Here is a 20220-nt window from a genome sequence, read left to right on the forward strand (position 1 = left end):
ACATCAACCATCAAGACCGCCTGGCTAACGCACCTTGTCTTGGTGATGAACTCTTCGGGGAGTCCCTAGACTCAACAACCCAGAAACTCTCGGCACCCGAGACCAGGTGGGATACTCTGGTGAAACCTAAAAAGAAGACTCCGCCTGCTCGCCCCTACAGACAGCAGTCTTCCTACCAGCACAGGTTCTCGGCCAGACCTCTCAACCCGCCACAACAGCAGCCTCGCCGACCTCGTCACCAGCATCAAACTCAGACTCGCTCCCAGTCTCACCAACCTGCCAAGCCTCTTCCTCCGTCAAAACCATCTCAACCCTTTTGACTCCTTTCTCCAGGGCACAGCCAGTCTCCCACCATCATTGCCTCTTCCTCAGCCTATCGGAGGACGCCTCCAACTTTTCCTCAGCCGTTGGGAGCTCATCACATCAGACCAGTGGGTCCTCAACATCATTCGCCACGGCTACTCTCTCAACTTCCAGATTCTTCCACCAGACAGTCCTCCCATAGAGTCTGCTTTCCACTCCTCCCAATCCTCCCTCCTCCTGAGGGAGGTCCACTCCCTCCTTCTTCTCAACGCCATCGAAGAGGTACCCTCAGACCAAAAGGGTCAGGGATTCTACTCCCGCTACTTCCTGGTTCCCAAGAAGACAGGAGACCTCCGTCCCATCCTCGATCTCCGGGACCTCAACAAGTGTCTGGTCAAGGAAAAGTTCAGAATGCTCTCCCTTGCCACGCTTTACCCTCTTCTCTCTCAACACGACTGGCTATGTTCCCTAGACCTCAAAGAGGCCTACACTCACATTCCAATCCATCTGACTTCATGTCGCTACCTCCGATTTCAGATACAGCACCGCCACTATCAGTACAATGTGCTACCCTTTGGCCTCGCATCATCACCCAGGGTGTTCACCAAGTGCCTTATTGTGGTGGCGGCCTTTCTCAGGTCTCACAACCTCCAGGTGTTCCCCTACTTGGACGATTGGTTGGTGAAAGCACCTACGTCTCCACTTGTGCTACAAGCCACTCAGCACACCATCTCCTTCCTCCATCTCCTGGGGTTCGAGATCAACTACCCCAAGTCGCATCTGCTTCCCACACAGCGACTTCAGTTCATTGGCGCCGTTCTCGACACCACTCTGATGAGGGCGTTTCTCCCCTCCGACCGCCAACGGACCCTGCTCCATCTCTGCCGTCAGGTGCTCCTTCATCACTCCATTCCAGCTCGGCAGATGATGGTCCTCCTTGGTCACATGGCCTCGACGGTCCATGTGCTTCCTCTGGCGCGACTCCACCTCAGGATGCCTCAATGGACTCTAGCCAACCAATGGTCACAGACCACGGATCCTCTTTCTCATCCCATCTCTGTGACATCGTCTCTTCAGCAATCTCTTCAATGGTGGTTGAACTCCACCAATCTTTCCAGGGGTCTCCTCTTTCATCTATCCCCTCACTCCATGATCATAACCACAGATGCCTCCCCCTATGCATGTGGAGCTCACCTGGGAGATCTTCGCACCCAGGGATTCTGGACCCCTCAGGAGCGTCAACATCACATCAATTTCCTGGAACTCAGGGCCATGTTGTATGCTCTCAAGGCCTTCCAGCACCTTCTCTACCCTCAGGTTCTTCTCCTGTGCACAGACAACCAAGTCGCCATGTACTACATAAACAAGCAAGGCAGCACCGGATCTCCCCTCCTCTCTCAGGAGGAGCCACCATGATTCTCATCGCCCCTCGGTGGCCTCGCCAACACTGGTTCTCCCTCCTGCTCCAGCTAAGCTCCAGGGAACCCATTCCTCTTCCTGTGTTTCCTACTCTACTTACACAGCAGCATCAGTCTCTACTGCATCCCAATCTGTCCTCGCTCCACTTGACAGCTTGGTTTCTCTCGGGCTGACCTCTCCAGAGAATCTGTCTCAGCCTGTCCGTCGTATTTTGGATGCCTCCAGGAAACCGGCCACCCTCCAATGTTACCATCAGAAGTGGACCCGGTTCTCCTCTTGGTGTCTACTACATCACCAAGATCCCACCTCATTGGCGGTGGAAACTGTACTGGACTATTTGCTCTCTCTGTCCGACGCTGGCCTCAAGTCTACCTCAATCAGAGTCCACCTCAGTGCCATCACTGCGTTTCATGAGCCTATCCTCGGAAAACCTCTCATGGCTCATCCCCTGGTTTCCCGGTTCATGAGAGGCCTCTTCAATGTCAAACCACCTCTGAAGCCTCCTCCAGTCGTCTGGGACCTGAATGTGGTTTTATCAGCCCTCATGAAACCTCCTTTTGAGCCTCTTGCCACAAATTCGCTCAAATTTCTTATGTGGAAGGTGCTTTTCCTCATTGCCATCACCTCTGCCAGGAGGGTTAGTGAGCTGCATGCACTGGTTGCCGACCCACCTTTCACTGTTTTTCACCATGACAAGGTGGTTCTGCGTACCCATCCTAAATTACTTCCCAAGGTGGTCTCGGACTTCCACCTCAACCAGTCCATTGTGTTGCCTGTCTTTTTCCCTAAGCCCCATTCTCATCCTGGGGAACAGGCGTTGCACATGCTGGACTGTAAGCGTGCCCTTGCATACTACCTTGACCGTACCAGGGCTCACCGCTCGTCTCCTCAGCTCTTTCTGTCCTTCGACCCTAACCGTCTAGGTCGTCCTGTCTCTAAACGGACGCTTTCCAACTGGCTTGCTGCCTGCATTGCGTTCTGTTATGCTCGGGCCGGTCTCTCACTGGAAGGTGCTGTCACGGCCCACAGGGTCAGAGCTATGGCTGCTTCTGTGGCTTTCCTCCGTTCCACGCCCATCGAGGAAATCTGCAAGGCTGCCACTTGGTCCTCAGTTCACACGTTCACTACTCACTACTGTCTGGATACCTTCTCCAGACGGATGGACACTTCGGCCAATCTGTGTTACATAATTTATTTTCCTAATGGCCAACCATCCCTCCTTCCCTCTCTGTTCGCTTAGAGGTCACCCATGCGTTAAGAATATGCTGCCTGCTTGTCCTGGGATAAAGCACAGTTACTTACCGTAACAGGTGTTATCCAGGGACAGCAGGCAGATATTCTTACGTCCCACCCACCTCCCCGGGTTGGCTTCTTAGCTGGCTTATCTTAACTGGGGACCACGCACTCCTCCGTCGGGCGGGAAGGCACTCACGCATGCGCGGTGCGGCCAACTAGAACTTTCTAGTTAAAAGTGTCCGTACCGGGGCTCCGTCGGTGACATCACCCATGCGTTAAGAATATCTGCCTGCTGTCCCTGGATAACACCTGTTACGGTAAGTAACTGTGCTTTTTGGTTGTATTGTAGCTGGATGACTGCAACTGTAATTGCAAACACCATTAATTTTGTTATTTTAGATTACACTTCTCCCTCCGCTGTGATGGGGATTAACAGAACCGCAAATACAGAAAAACCGTGAATAACTTTTTCATATGTTATTCGCTGTTTTCTATTAAAAACCATCGTGAATATGGTGAAACCGCGAATAACATGGTGGGAGACCTGGCCTGTTCCTGAAGGAGAGGCAAAACACAGTGAAGAAAGTGCCGGGAATCAGCAATTTTCTCCGTAAACGCTTGGAATCAGCAATTTCTCTACGCGAGCTGACGTAATTTGGTGGGAGGAGCCAGCAAGCTGAAAACCGTGAATAATCGAAACCGCGAATACGGAGGGAGAAGTGTATGTGTTGTTGATTTTTGCTATACAATACTCTGTGCTTTTACTTTTTATTATGGCATTCCTTTCTTTTAACAATCGGTGGGATATCAAGTGTTTAATAAACTCCAAAAATAAACATTAATACAATATGGGGTCCTTTTACTAAGGCGTGCTAGCTGATTTAGCGCGCATTAAACGCTAACGCATCCATTATATTCTAAGGACGCATTATCATTTAACATGTGCCAAATTGGCTAGTGTGCCTTAGTAAAAGAGGGGTTATATTGCAGATGTATCCTTTACTCCTTTTCTAATACTTAAGATGTCTGACTATTATTTACAACAGGAGTAAATATTATTTTTCCAGTTGCACAAAGGGAAAATTGTATACTTTTTGCTCTTGTTTTGTTCTGTGTAGCCTGTGACTCGTGTTCTGGTGGACAACAATAGGAAGGTACAGGGCGTTCTACTGCAAGATGGCACAGAAGTGAAAAGCAAGCTGGTTCTATCCAATGCTTCACCTCATACAACATTTATGAAACTCACTCCAGAGGTGAGAAATCAAATGTTCATGGCTAAGCTGACAATATCCAAAAACAAGCTGTTTGGGGGTGGGGGGGAGAGTGAACCACAGGCTTTTGGAGGAATTACTGCACAAGTTAGAAGAGACATACCATACAGAGAAAGAAAGAGATAGTCACATTGGTACAATGCTTAGACAACTGATTATCTTTTCCTTTGTTAACTGGAGTAGCCCAATGGTTAGTGCAGTGGCCTGAGAACCAGGGGAACTGGGTTTGATTCCCACTGCAGCTCCTTGTGACTCTGGCGAGCCACTTAACCCTCCATTGTCACAGGCACTAAACAAGACCTATATATAATATGTAAACCACTTTCATAGTAACTACAGAAAAGTAGTACCATATATACTCAAATATATACCGACCCGAATATAAACCGAGGTAACCTTCCCCCCCAAAAAAAAGGAGGATAAAAGGTTGACTCGAATATAAACCAGGGGGGTTTAATATTCAATGCAGTACATTTGCCTTGCCCTGCACCCTGCCCTGTTCCTCCTCCCTCACTGCTCTGCCAGGCTCTGCACCCAGTCCCCCTCCCTCCCTGCCAGGTTCTTTACCCTTTCCCCCCTCCCTCCCAATGCCTTGCAGGCCTCCACCGAGCCTGTCGTAGACCTGATGGTCCAGCGGTGTTAGGGACAGGAAGGATCCCTCTTGCCTTCTGTCCCAGCCGATTCTAATTATTTTTATCTCCCTCCCACCTCCCCCCACATACCTTTTAATTTCTTTGGTGATCCAGCAGTGAATCGTGGCAGCAGCAACCTTCCTTCACTTCTGCCCATGCCTTTTAGTATTTGGTCCAGCGGTGAATGGTGGCAGGGGCGACCTTCTTTCGCTCCTGCCAGTGCAGAACCGCTAGCTAATTGACTGCCGCAGGTTTAGAGGGTTGGGATATGGGGTTAAAGTATTTGACTATGCAGAATAATTCAGGTCTTTATTAATGCATGTCATTTTAGTATTTATGTTACTATTGTGGTTATTCATATATTTATTGCATTATATTATATACTTTAATATTATTTTTAATTTATGTTTCAGCTATAATATGCATTAAGTACCATTTTACTTGATTTTATCTTTATGATTTGTGATTTTATCAATCTTTATATCTTAGGCCCTGTTTTACAAAGCCACGCTAGCGGCTGTCACGCAGCAACAGCTCCGAAGCCCTTTAAATCTCTATGGGCTTTGGGGCCATTACCGCGCAACTTTGTAAAACAGACCCTTAGTCTTTTGTGTGGAGTTACATACAAAAACTTTTCTCTGTTTTTAAGGTTTATTTCAGGGAAGCAAAGAGGTTAAAAGGAGACATTGTAAAGTTAAATAATGTATTAAAACTTATGGGGCAGTGATAACCCAAGTTTCTAAACTCAGTTTATATTCTAGTTAACCTTTGACCCCCTATTTTTGGGGGAAAAAGGTTACCTCAGCTTATATTTGGATTGGTTTATATTCGAGTAGATACGGTGTATGTAATAAGATCTTTGTCATCTTTTAGGATCAGCTGCCAGAAGACTTTATCAAAAGGATTTCACAGTTTAATATTAAATCTCCTGTAACCAAGATTAATGGTAGGTATCGGGATATTTCCTAGGTTCTGTGAGACCTAACTAAAGAGCTGAGCGGTAAATGAAAATAGAGCTTTGATGTTGGAACAATATTAGAAAAAGGAAGAGATTATATCATGACTCTGTGCCCTGAGAGCAATAAGAAAAAAATGTATAAGACCTCACCCTACAGCAGTACTATATGTGCTTTGTAGGTAGTCCAGAGGGCTGCTTTAAAATTGGTTAGTAGTCTTGGTTATAAATCATATTGGGCAGACTTAGAGAGACACCTTAATATGTATACGCTGGAGGAAAGATGGGAGAGAGGGGATATGCTAGAAACATTTAAATATCTCTGTGGCATTAATGTACAGGAGGTGAGTCTTTTTCAAATGAAGGGAAACTCTGGCTGAAGGGTGAAGTTAACAGGTGATAGGCTCAAGAGTAATCTAAGGAAATACTTCTTTAAAGAAAGGGTGGTAGATGTGTGGAACAGTCTCCCGGTAGAGGTGGTTGCGAGAAAGACTGTGTCTGAATTCAAGAAAGCTTGGGACAGGCATGTGGGAACTCTTAGGGAGAGGAGGAAATAGTGAATGCTGCAGATGGGCAGAATGGAAGGGCCATTTGGCCTTTACCTGCCGTCATGTTTCTATGTTTCTCTAACGAATATATTGTAGTACTAAACTACATGCACTCCTGCTATGGAAATTGTGTACAAGAGAAAATATATCTACTAAGGATATGCATTAATTTTCATAATGTGTCAAATATACTTTTAAATGAAACATATGCCAAGGAGGTCAAAATGACTCAAAATCTCATGTATTCCATTCATTTTCAACTGCAAACCAGGCCTACAAATGAAGGCCATTTTATCAAAGTGAAAAGCAGTAGCATGAAGTAATTAACAATCATGTTGGAACTTTTTGTTAAGCATGGAACAAACCTATCTTTGCTTCTGTTCTTCCAAATCCCATGGCTGATGATGTCATCTAGAACTGATTAGGAAAAGTACAAAAAAGTACAGCACAGCACCATTTTTTTGTCTTGCATTTAGACGGAAAGGATCAGAGAGAGATGCTACCTTCAAAAATGGCTTTATGGAATTCAAAAACTTTAAAAATACAGTAAAACCTTGGTTTGCGAGCATAATTCGTTCCAGAAGCATGCTTGTAATCCAAAGCACTCGTATATCAAAGCGAATTTCCCCATAGGAAATAATGGAAACTCGGATGATTCGTTCCACAACCCAAAAACTTTAATACAAAATATATACATACTTGTATTGCAAGACCTTGCTCATTTAGAACAGTCACTATACTCCCGCAGTGTCAGAGAGAGAACTACCATTGGCTCAATTGCGATGAGGTGACGCATGTATACTGTATGTACTCATATTGCAAGACTTTGTTTGTTTAGAACAGTCATTACACTTTTGCAGTGTCAGAAAGAGAACGATCAGCTCAGTTGTGATGTGTGTATACTGTATGTACTTGTATTGCAAGACGTTGCTTGTATATCAAGTTAAAATTTAATAAAATGTTTTGCTTGTCTTGCAAAACATTTGCAAACCAAGTTACTTGCAATCCAAGGTTTTACTGTATAGATAAAATGTCACTCGTACACATCCAGGGCTCTGAGAGAGGGAGAGAGAAGCACGCTCTTTCTCTCTGTGCTACAGAAAAGTGACTCTTCTTTTAAAAATCTCTCAAGTTGTCTGGGTGTTCCTTATGAGGTAGAGACGGAATAGTGAAGATGGGAAAAATATAACCAAACAAGAGAGGGTAAAGAGATTCAAAAAGGATTTCTCTATCATTGTTAGAGAAAACAGACTTTTTAAACTCCCTTAGGCTCTGAGGTGTGGATGCACTAAAAATGGTCGTTAAGACTGTGCGGGTTGCTGTGAGCCGATTTTTTTTTTTTTTCTGTTCTCAAGCAGTGATCAGTGCTCAAATGGCTTCCCACCCAAATGAGTTTCATGGAGGGCTGCCATAATCCCACCCACCAGTCATTCGAAAACCAATCTCACACATGCACAGAGCCGGTAGGGGTATCCCAAACAGCTGAGTTGCAGGGGGAAGCCCCGAAGCAGCATTTTGCCACTCAGTTTTTTGGGGCAGGAAGCCTTTTTTTAACAGACACAGATATTGTACATGTGTTACATATGCACAATACCTGCCCCCATTTTTAAAAAGTCATTCCTGTGACCCCCTATGACAGCTGTAGGCCCCCCATGACTGCCGCTATACCCCGATGACAGGTACACCCCTAATGATGGCTATGCCCTCTCCCAAAATAAGAGAGGCAGTAGGCCTCGGCAACCTGGACATTTTTAGTGCATCTGTGCCACCTGGACCCCTCTCCCCACACACAAAGGCACCCCTCAAACAACCCCACCAAGTCCCCAAAAGACGGCCTTGGAGGACTGGGGGGAGTCAGGTCAACCCCACCCTAGCTTAAGCACCCCACCCCCATGTACGTTAACCCACTTAAGATTGAAGAAGCTGTGGGAGAAGAACCTGGTTAATTGGATGTTTCAGGGATTCTGGAATCATCCTAAGTGGAGGTTATGGACAGAACTACTTTACTAGTGACTTTTGTGTTTACTCAAGATTTTAAAAAAGCCATTCTAAGACTGTTTTATAGATATGGGAAGGTAGCTTTTTTCAGTGATGGAGTTGTGGTGTTTTCTGAGGTCTCTAAATAGACACAATGTAGACAGAAGAAATTTTTGGCCTTACACCAGTCGGTTTTTAATCTTGAGAGCTTCTTTTCAATTGCACTTTTCTTGTAAATGCTTTATTTCTTTCTATTAATTCTGTTTTTATTGAAGGCAACAAGAAAACAATACAATAAGTAACACTTCAGCATCTCCAATTTGCTTATTATAACAAGTGAGGTTATACTGTAACTCTTCTAAACCCCACTAATACAGTGTTACATGCAACAAATAGTCCCTCCCAACCAGAAGACCTAATGTTCTACCCTCACTCTCCCTCAGCATATCAATGAGAATTAACCACATCGCTAAATCTTAAAGTCAAAGGTTCAAATTATTCAAGACCATACTTCGAGCAGTACGTGGGAACGATTGAATATAAGGTTCCCAAACCAGTAAAAAATATATTGTGCATCTGGAGAAGACATGGTTTCTCTGGCTTTTAGCAATAGTAATCTGTGAAGTTGGTTTCTCCAGTGCCAAAAGCCTGGTGAAGCATCTTGCAGCCAATATTGCATTATGCATTTATGTCCCACCATACAACACTTCTGGAATAGCAAATGCCTCCCCATCCCAAGAATACTACAACTGGCTGCCTTGCCAAATAAAATCCCTATACATGAGCTCAACACCACTATGCCCCTCCTTAAAAGATTTCTACTATACACGGAAAGTAAACTTCGCAGTAACTGCACCTACTCTTTGGAACTCCCTACCACAGCATCTCCGTGATGAACTTCGACTTGACAAATTTAAGACTGGTCTTAAAACTCTCCTATTCGGTGATGCATTTAATAATCATTAGAACTATTATTCTTTTTCTTCCTTTTCACAACAATCTCTTTGACAAAGCAACCCCTCCCTTTATGTACTACCCAACCCCTACTATCTCCTTTCTTCTTCTTTAATATGTAACTTTACCCATCCCATTATTCTACCCTCACATTCCAGTACGTCTGGTAATTGTTTGTTCGTTTGTTTGTTTGCTTTATTATATGTTCACACATTTTTATTTTTCTCAGTTTTCCCTATCTTTTTATTTCATTGTTAACCAGCTAGATATTAATTTGATGGTTGGTATATCAAAATCAATAAAACTTGAAACTTGAAACATGCCCAAAAGTCCACTTAGATATCTCATAATTTTATCACAAAATGATTGGATTTGGGGGCATAACCATAATGCATCAGATAAAGAATTAGGCTCCCTCTTCCACATTTCTTACATTCTGGAGGGTCTGTCATTCCCGAATAAAAAGCCTGAACCTGGCTGATTCTATAAGTATATTCCCACCAGATTGAACCTGTAATAATTGTTGGTATACGAGCTATGGCTTGACTAATATCTGTTATCTGCAGGGTCATCCCCAATTCCTCACTCCACTTGGCTGCTATTGCCACAGCTTCTTCTATAAACCCCCCATCTTTCAATGGGCTCATGTATAATTGTAAATTGCCTTGAACCCTTATAGGCATACAGTGATCCACAAATCCTGGACTAGATTAGATTTACCACAGAAGTCACACTTACTGGCCTGCAGTTTCCTACTTCTTCCTTCCACTTTTGTGGAGAAGGACCACATCCGTCCTTCTCCAGTCCTACGGTAGCACTCCTGACTCTAGAGAAGAATTGAAAAGATCAACCAGCAGAGCCACCAGAACTTCCCTAAGTTCCTTCACTACCCTTGGATGTACACCATCCAGCCCTATTGCTTTGTCCTCACAAACACAATCCTCTGAAAATCGATCATGGTCTACCACACCTCCAGCCTTATTTGCATTTGTATTCTGCAGTCCTGCTCCCAGTGCTTCATCTGTGAACACAGAACAGAAATATTTGTTAAGCAACTCAGCCTTATGTTTATCAGCTTCTACATATTTCTCCCCTTTGAATCTCACGATGCTACTTTTGTACTTTTTCCTATCACTGATATACATGTACTGTGTTGACTATTTTTTTATTCCATTTGCATCTTTGCTTTCCTGACTACTCAACCAGTCTCTCTTAACTTTTCTAGATATTTTTGCCTGCCTTCCTCCTTCTGCAATCTTTTCTAGTTTATGAAAGCTAACCTCTTTTTCCTTATCTTCTCAGCTACTACTTTTGAGAACCAAAGCAACCTTCTTTTCCTATTACTTTTACTTACTTTCTTTACAAAATGGGTTGTCACCCTTATAATATCTCTTTTCAGGTTTGCCCACTTAGTCACTCTTATAGAGGGTTCATTTACTGTCACATGGGTGGGACACACATTGGTTTGGACTGTTTGCATACGTGAGAGTCACAAATTATGAGAAAGTGCAATGCTTTAAGTTAGAAGAAATGTTTCCTTCAAACTCTGTTCTCATGATTTTTCTAGTGGCTGTTGATCGTCTGCCAAACTTTCTGGCTATACCAAATACAACTGATAACAAACCACTACCCCACCACCAGTGTTCATGTCACCTAAACTGTGAAAACATGCAACTTCTCCACAAAGCTTTTGAGGATGCTAATGAAGGAAGACCATCTGATAGGTAAGTCTAGTGAATATACTTTTTAGATGCGTGGAGGAACTAAAGTTGTCACTAAGAGATGTCATAACCAAAGTGGAAATTATTTTTGCTTTCTTATCCAAAGGACTGGTTATCATCTGGAAAGAAAAGGTTAACTAGCATTAAAAAGACTGACAACAAGATGGAAAGGAAGATGGACTCCCTATGATCTTTAAGGTTTTTAAAAAATCTATATAGACATATTGGATCAGACCAATAGTCCATTTAGCTCAGTATTCTGTTTCCACAATCTTTATTGTTTATTTGTTTCTTTATATACAGTATATACTATTTCCTACACATAGAATACAGCGGTTTACAATCACTAATTTAAAAAGGAATTCTATAAAATGTATAGGAAAGAACACAATAGTACAAAGGTAAAGTTTAAAATTAAATTAAACAGATAGACAATTATGTTGTTCCTGTTCTCCACAGATAGTACTTAAGAAATTAAGTATGAGGTTAAAGGCTGTTTCAAATAGAAATGTTTTCAGCAATATTTTGAATTTTGAGATGACTTCAGAATGGATGTATGGAGGCAGATTATTCCAAGATTTAGAGACAATAAAGAAGAAGGCAGAGGTCCTAGTGGTGTCATAATGGGCCAAACATGGTCCGGGAAGAACTAACTGATTCATGTCAAGACAACGTAAGGAAAGATTAGGTTCTTACCTCAATAATCTTTCTATTAGACATACACTCTATTCCTGAACCTGTAGGTAATCAACCTCTTCTCATGAGAACTCTTGTAGGGAGTTTCATTTGCATTCTTTTTGCTTCTCTTCCCTTACATCTGGGCTGTCCCTTAATCACTGTGCAACAAAGCAGACAGCCCTGGAGAAGAAATAGAAAAGGGAGGGGTACGGAGTCTCTCCCCGAGAAACATGTCTGTTCTGCTCATATCTTATCTAGTATTTTTGAGTTGTGCCGTGCCTAAACAGGTTCAAGGTAACTTACAATATTAGGAATTTCAGAATATATATGCTACATTATAGCAGTTTGAGGAGGGTAGAATTATGAAAGGAGAAATAGGGAAGAGAGAATGGAGGATCCATCACTATACTGGTATAGCACTTGAGTAGAATGTGGGATTTAGTGACATTAGCTATTTTGGGCCGGATTCTATAACTAGCACCTATGTCAGTGGCCGCCTAAAAAATGGCTGCCGATTGTGTCAATCAAATGACAGCGCCAGTTACAGAATCATACTTAAATTCAGCCAAGATAGGCAGCTGAAATGTAGGCCTGGAAAACCCTGTTATAAGGCTCTTTTTGGTTTACTACCTTCCTATTTGGTATCTTATTTGAAATTGTTCACGTCATTAAAATGTACCAGAAATTCAGGTATGTTCCTCTTACCTACTCCAAGGGCCTGCCGTTACAAGACTTTTTTGGACAGGACATTGGAATATCAGGCGGGGAAGATGAACTCCTGGATGATTCCACTGATTGTTCAAGTCTGTTCTTATCTTACATTTAGGAAATTATTGAAAACCTATCTATTCGATAAACAAGATTGCTAAGTCTTTAAGATGGTGTTCTTTCCAGGTTCTGTATTTCAAATGTACTTTTTATTAGGTTTTATATTTTTTAATGTATTTTTATCTGATGATATATTTAATGATGTAGTAGTTATGATAATTGGTTGGTTTTTTTTTAATTGTATTACTAACTGAAATGTTCAGTCTTACTGTTTGTGAACTGCCCAGAACTGCTGGTGGGGTGGTATATAAGAAAATAAATAATAATTATTATTTCAGCCACCTATCTATGCCACTGCGGGATCCTAAAGTCAGACCACAGTAGCCATAAACTGATCGTGGCAAGGGAATTTATCCTCGATCAGCTGAGCTGGAAGTGCTCTCCAAAGACATGGCGTCAGGGAGTCTTGCCGACAGCTGATCAGGGGGAAATACCCCTGCCGCGATCAGCTGAGCAGCTGCAGGGAAGGACACCTTGACATCGACAGGAGGGATGCCCACTCCCTCCTGCCTACAGGCCCCCCCTGAACCCATGACCTTCCCAAATACCCCTGAACCCCCACCATGACATCGCCCCAAACATCAACCCCCCATCAACCCTCCCCAAACTCCAATACTTTTGATACCTCCCCAAACCCCCCCCCCCCCACCCCAATACCTTTAAGGCCGGCCAGAGGAATGTCTATGCCTTCTGGCCGGTAGGCCCACCTCACAATGGGATGCACTGATTGGCCCAGGTGCCTAACACTCCTCCCATAGGAGGGGCCTTAAACACCTGAGCCAAGCGGAACCTTGGGCCTCCTTCCCAGTGCATTCTGGGATGCACTGGGAGTGGCATAAGACTCCAACTGGCCAGATACCTAAGTCACCTGTAGATAGTGCCAACCCCGTGGGAGCTGGCATACCAGGAACTCCAAAATCTGGCGTCATATTCTAAGGATTGTATGGATGCCAAGTGATTCTTACAAAAACTTATGATCCAATCTAGGTCCTTCAGTAGTTGGACAACCTGTGTCACTGCTATGTTTCCCTCGGAGCTCTGGGCATCCAGTATTTCAAGCATGAAAACGCATGGATCATTATGTTAGGTGGTGTGACAATGACCATCACCTTGTTAAATGTGTGAGGTACCTTTGCTAGACTAAATGGGAGCACTGAGAACCAGAAATGTCTGTCCAGTACATAGAACCTCTGGAACTTCCTGTAAACTGGAAATATGGGAATACATAAGTAAGCCTCTGTCAAATCTAGAGGCTAGATGTTCCCCCCCGGTGCCACCAAAGCTATGACTGCATGCACTATCTCCATTCGGAATCAGGGCACCTTCAGCACTGCATTGACCAACTTCAGATCCAAGATTGGTCTCCAGCCATCTGAGTCTTTCTTGGGCATGATGAAATATATAAATTATCTGCCCAAGCCCAATATTGTGGATGGTACGATTTCTATGGCCTGAATGTCCAGGAACCATTTCACCATTGCTCAGATTCTGACTGCTTTCTCTGATGGCTGAAGAGTCCACAAATAGGTCCAGTAGAGGAAAGAATTTGAACTTGTACTCCTCTCGAATGATGTCCAGAACTCAGTGGTCCAAGCAAATCCTTGCTCTTGCCTCCCAATAAGCTGACAACTTTCCTCCAATCGGTGGGGAGGGGGGGTAGGCTATTGACCTGACTTCCAAACCTCTGCTGAGATCCTTGAAACAATCTTTGGTCAGAGGACCCCACTAAGGACTGATGAATCATCAAGAATCCCCAAAAGGAACCACAACCTCCCCCCCCTCCCAACAGCCTATGGTCTACTATCTAGCAAGGACTTTGGGCAACAATCTGCTATTCTGGTCATAAGATCATTCAGTCCTTTTCCAAAGAGCATTTGACTCTTGAACAGAAGCCTGCTCAAAGTGGCCTTAGACTCCTAATCTCCTGCCATTGTCTGATTCAGAGCATTCCACGGGTGGAGATTGAATAAGCAAAATACTTGCTCATAATTCTGAAAACATCGTATGGAGCATCTGCTACATAATCCACTCCTGAAATTAGGAACTGAGAGTATGTGTTATCCTCCGCGACTAGGTCTTGACACAATCTGCTATGGCATCTGCATACAACCAAAAAAGCCGCAGCCACCACCTTTAGACCCAAAACTAGGGCCTCGTTCTGTGATCCTGTGCATCCTCTAAAATTACTCACTAGGCAGAGAAGTACATTTGGTAGACCAAACAGCTATTGAAAATCAGGAGCCATTGAGTACAGCTTTGTCATATTCCAGGCAACCTGCAAGGAGCCCTCCAGGGCCTCCCTATGCTCTGTGAGCAGCATTATAACTTCTGTATGTGAAGGAAAGGGTGTGCTCTGAGTTTTACAGCCACTCATGACTGAACACTGTGCAGCAGAGGGCAGTGGGGGGGTACTAGCTTTAATTCCTGCAGTGAACCTGTAATAAACTCCAGCAAAGCCACTGGATTAAAAGGAATGGTGCACCATTGGGTCCTCTCCATGGCCAAGGGCTACCCTGGCCAAGGTGGTGGTGCACCATTGGGTCTTCTCTCTGGACAAGGGCTACATCTTGTGGCCTCCGCCTGAGACCATGAGTCTTCTAAAATTAATATTCACTTGGGCAGTAAAGGCAGTGACTGACCCCCAGTCCTCCTCTGACTGGACCTCTGGGATTTATCCATGGCTCTTCTTTGAGAAAGATGTGCTCTGTGAAGGTAACCCCCCCCCCCCTCCATGTAACCCCAGACGGTGTATACTGCTCTTGACAATTCCAATAGGCTTTTCACATCAGACTCACCAAATCAGGGGTAAATTAATTAATATATTCATTCAATTTTCTATACCGTTCTCCCAAGAATAGCGGGCTCACAATCAATATATCTAATGTACCTAGGGCAATGGAGAGATTAAGTGACATGCCCAGGGTCACAAGGAGCAGCGTGGTTTTGAACCCACAACCTCAAGGTGCTGAGGCTGTAGCTTTAACCCCTGCGCCACACTCCCTTGAATCTCAACAGGATGCCCTGAAGACCCCTGCAGGGACTCACTTTACTTCCTTGTGGACTATAAGGCCTCCATGCATCTGTGCTTCACTACATTGCTATATGAGGGCTCTGGGAGGGATTTTTTCCACAAAATATGAGCTATCTGCAACTCCTGAGCCCTAGAGGGATCAGAGGAGATTACGCTCCCACCCACCCCCTCAAATGCCTTGCGGCATGTGGAACACAGATGCTCCTCAGCCAGCTAGCCAGCGTAAATCTGTCATGAATCAGTGGTAAAACAGCCTAAGGAGTCCATTACTGATAATTTTACGCAAAATTGAGGAGTTTTGAGGCAGATAGAGGATTTTTAATCCAATTTGGAAAATCTAAGATTGCCACCACAGCAGCGTGGTTACACCAAAAAACAGCCTGAGAGAACAACATTAATGTTCAAAAATTTAGGGAAGGGATTTATGGAATGGGGCGATTCTAAACCAAGCCCCAGCAACCCCCAAAACAACAATTTCAGACTTCCCTCCCCTCTCCAAATCTCTCATAGGCTGTAATAGCCTGTACTCATTGTTTGATAAATTTAAAACGAATTTAAAAACCTTCATGTTCAAGGACGCATATAACTTATGACTTCCTGTCCGACCAAGATCATTGACTACTGCCAAAAATAATAATTAAGGAAGAGCATAGTTTCCCTCCCCTTCTTTCCTGTAAATGATTGTAGTTCCACCCTTCTTCCCTTATGTCTCGGTCTGTCATGTATCTACCCAAAGTATTAATAATATGTTGCCAATTTTATATTTTTAATGTAATGTACACCACTTTGACAATTTTTAAGGTGCTATATTAAATTTTAATAAACTTCGAAACTTCTGTGCTGGTGCTGTGCCTGCTTCAGCTCACACTGCAGCTGGATTATGGAGAAGATTCCTGCCTCAGACAATGTAGAAGAGTCCAGATGCTACAATCTTCGGGCTGCCAGTCAGACCAAAGTCGACCTGAGACCTCAGTTCTACTCACGTCTTCAGGGAGAGGGAAGTGAAGCTGGCACCCACTAATGCTCACTGAACTGCCATAGAGCCAAATAGCCTGCACTCAAGCTCCGGAACGACAAGGAGCAAGCCACGCTAATAGAAGAATGAACCCAGAGCTCCACAGTTGTTAATGCAGGCTGGCTAAACAAGTTCTCTGTAAAAGGGTTGCCCTGAGAGCTACAGACTTCTACTCAGTGAGTCTGTGTCTTCTCCCAGGCAGAGCTGCCCCAGGACTGCTGGGGACCCTTTGAACACCCAAAAGTCTCCAAATCCAGAAAAAAATGAAAATAATAAAGTTAATTCAGAGCAGATCAGAAAGACATCTTCCAACTCGCATGTAGAAGAAAAGACTGAGAAACTTCAGCACAGCCCAAAGAAGAAAGAGGCAGAGCTGAAAAAGGTAGAGAAGAAAATAACCCACTGGTCAAGACAGATTTATTTATATAAAAAATTTATCAACCGCCTATTCCTAGATGTACTATTTGCAGCAGAAACTGTAATCTAATCTATTCTGGGATTTATAATTTCCTCAATCCCACACCATACCTCACCTTCAGGAACTGTGGAGGAAGACAGACTGGCAAAGGAGGAAGACTCTGTCTTCTATGGCTCACTGTGAAAGGCACTATCTTGGTCTGCACCTGAGTGAGAATAACTGCTGGAGCTGAGGGAAATGGCAAGTTGTCAGTGAATGGGTCCAGTTGTGAAATTGACTGTTGGAGATAGTGAGGAGGGTTGAGAGAGAGAGCAAGAGAAAGTGATGGGTTCATGTCTGGTTTGGGCAGAAGGTAAGGGTTTAAGGACAGAGATGATGGGGCTAAATAGAAGAGAAGTGATACAGCAAACGCACATGAACTGAAAAGGCTCCACTGGTGAATTTCACTGTGTATTACCTAGTAATAATACTGTTTTGAGTCATTTGTAGCACCTTTCTCCAAAATAATTTATATATTTAGAATATAATTATTATTCCCTAATCACTACAGATCTTCATTTTAGTTTTTTGGGGAAAAATAACAAGTTAAAATTATTTCTAGCACTTGTTTATAAGCACCTGCCTTAAAAATAACATAAGAACATTTTCTTTTTGATATCTGTGATGGCTTTTGACCTGGTCCTCGTTATTAAATTTATTAATAGTTTAAAGATAATTTGAGCTTTTAAGAATAAAGCTTAATTTAATGAATAAAAGATATAGAGAAGACGATTGATCATCCTCACTAAAGCATCTCCGTGGGAATAAATTAGTACTGTACTTTTTCTTATAATGACTCCCCTAATTAATTCTCATGAACATAAAGATTATTTTGAAACCGTCTATTCTCATCAAATTGAGTCCCTTTATACAAAGCTTTGATAGAAAGTCCCGGCGCGGCAAATGTGACGCAGCTCATAGGAATTGAATGGGCTGCATTGCATTTGCTACCTTTGCTTTCTAAAAGAGACCCCAAATTGTTTAGATTCTATTCTAAGTTTTTCTTAATACCTTTTGTAGCTTAGCCTGTTCAGCATACTGGGCATAGCCCTTCTATATAAGGAATGCAAATTAAGGATTAAAGATCTGTACACTAGGTTTTCTCACTTCTTTGTTAGGATTCTCAATTTTTTTCATTTAATTTCTCTGCCTTTTTATTTTCCATTTTTTTTGCATGCTGTTTGGAAATAAGATGGACTAAAAATGAAATATTTCAGGGGGAAATAGAATTCAGTTTGCCTTTTTGTTCAATGTGTCTAATAGAGTTTTCAGATATTTGAAAGAACAAACTGCTTAAATATTAACAAACAGTATTGTACCTAAAACAGTAATAATAACTAAACAGTTTTCTTTGAAACAAAATGAAAGAAGCCTATTTTGCAGCATTTTTCATTTAGTTTTGTTTCAAAATGAATGCATATCCCTAATAAGGATGCTTTTAACAAGTCTTTTGTCTTTGTTCACAGACCAATGATAGAACTCTGCATTCCTTCCTCTCTTGACCCTACACTTGCTCCACCTGGATGCCATGTTCTTTCCATATTTGTCCAATACACCCCATATATCTTGGTCAATGATAGAAAATGGGATGAACAAGAGAAGAACAATTATGCTGACACAGGTAAACACAGCTTACTAAACTATAGGTTTTCATAACTGACATCATTTTATATTTCATTTTCTCAACATACTAATAAACTGCAACCCTGCCTTCAAAGGTATTTTGCCTTGTATATAACAATATGATGCAACAATACGAGCATAATTCATTCCAGAAGCATGCTCGTAAACCAAAGTGCTCGTATATCAAAGTGAGTTTCCCCATAGGAAGTAAGGGAAATTTGCTTGATTCGTCGTTGTCCCCCCCCCCAGGCCACCTGCGCTGCTCCACCTCACACACCCCCAAGGCCACCGGTGCTGCTCCACCTCATCCCCCACTCCTGAGGCCACTGGCACGCTTCCACCCCCACGAATCGGCAACCCCCGCCCACCCAAACACAAGCCTTTACCCTGGTCTGGCACCGGCACGCAGCACCAACCCACAGGTCGTGCCGGTGCCCGAAGATCCTGCCTCTTGCAGATGCTCAAGGCCCAGCCTAAGCAGGAGGCAGGATCTTCAGGCACCGGCACGTCCTGTGGGTTGGTGCTGCATGCCGGTGCCAGATCGGGGTAAGGGCTTGTGTTTGGGCGGGCAGGGGATGCTGTTCACACGGGGTGGGGGGGTGAGGGGGATGATGCACCCTAAATTTAGTGGAGGAAAACAAAAAAAAACAATTCTGAACTAAATTCTTCCTGCCAGGCTCTGCACCCAACCCCACACTCCTTGCCAAGCTCTGCACCCTGTCCTCCCTGCCAGGGCTCTGTCCCCTGTCCCCCCCTCTGGTGGTCTAGTGGTAGGCCGGGACAAGGCAGGCAGTGACAGGGCAAGCAGGTCTAGTGGCTGGCAGACAGGGCAAGCAGGCAGGTAGGGGCGGGACTGGATAGGTAAGTAGGTAGGCAGGCAGGCAGGCCCTTTCTTCAGGCAGGCAGGCCCCACCCAAGCAAGCAGCAGGAAAGCCCCGGCCTCTCCCTCCTCCTTCCCTACCCCCCAGGCAGGCGACAGGCAGGCCCTGGCCCTCTTCCTCCTCCCTCCCTACCCCCCAGGTAGGCAGCAGGTAGGCCCTGGTCTATTCCTCCTCATCCCCCAAGCAGGCGACAGGCAGGCCCTGGCCTTTTCCTCCTCACCCCCCAGGCAGGCGACAGGCAGGCTCTGGTCTCTTCCTCCTCCCTCCCTACTCCTCAGGAGGGCAGCAGGCAGGCCCCGGCCTCTTCCTCCTCACCCCCCAGGACAGACAACAGGCAGGACCTAGCCCTCTTTCTCCTCCCCCCCCCACCCATACCTTTTTTTTTTTTAAAACTTCTGGACGCAGCGCCTCACTGAGAGCGGTGCACAAGGCTGGCTGCCTGGTTCCCGCCGCTTCCTCCAAGAACTGCCAGCTGACGCAGCTGCCTCTTCTTCCATTCTCTCGTGTAGCAGTGCGGGACCAGGCAGGTAACCTGTTGTGCCACTACGCGAGAGAACGGAAGAGGAGGCAGCTGGCAGTTCTGAGTAAGTGGCGGGAATCAGCCAGCCAGCCTTGTGCGCTGCTCTCAGGGAGGGAGGGAACCGCATCCAGCGAGGGAGGGCGGCTGCATTAAAATAACATAATGGGGAGG

General features: G+C 44.3%; 1 protein-coding gene across 4 annotated transcripts in view; it reads left to right on the plus strand.

Moving 5' to 3' along the window:
• PYROXD2 (pyridine nucleotide-disulphide oxidoreductase domain 2) overlaps positions 1 to 20220 on the plus strand; it is a 147380-nt gene that overhangs the window by 81855 nt on the left and 45305 nt on the right. For all 4 annotated transcript variants that reach the window (XM_033941060.1, XM_033941061.1, XM_033941063.1 and 1 more), the window contains 4 exons: positions 4077 to 4211; positions 5735 to 5807; positions 10863 to 11019; positions 18492 to 18646. In XM_033941060.1, the coding sequence (XP_033796951.1) occupies positions 4077 to 4211; positions 5735 to 5807; positions 10863 to 11019; positions 18492 to 18646 (520 nt within the window). The remainder of the gene's footprint in view (positions 1 to 4076; positions 4212 to 5734; positions 5808 to 10862; positions 11020 to 18491; positions 18647 to 20220) is intronic.

Source organism: Geotrypetes seraphini, chromosome 4 (genome assembly GCF_902459505.1).
Source record: "Geotrypetes seraphini chromosome 4, aGeoSer1.1, whole genome shotgun sequence".
Classification (NCBI taxonomy): Eukaryota; Metazoa; Chordata; class Amphibia; order Gymnophiona; family Dermophiidae; genus Geotrypetes; species Geotrypetes seraphini.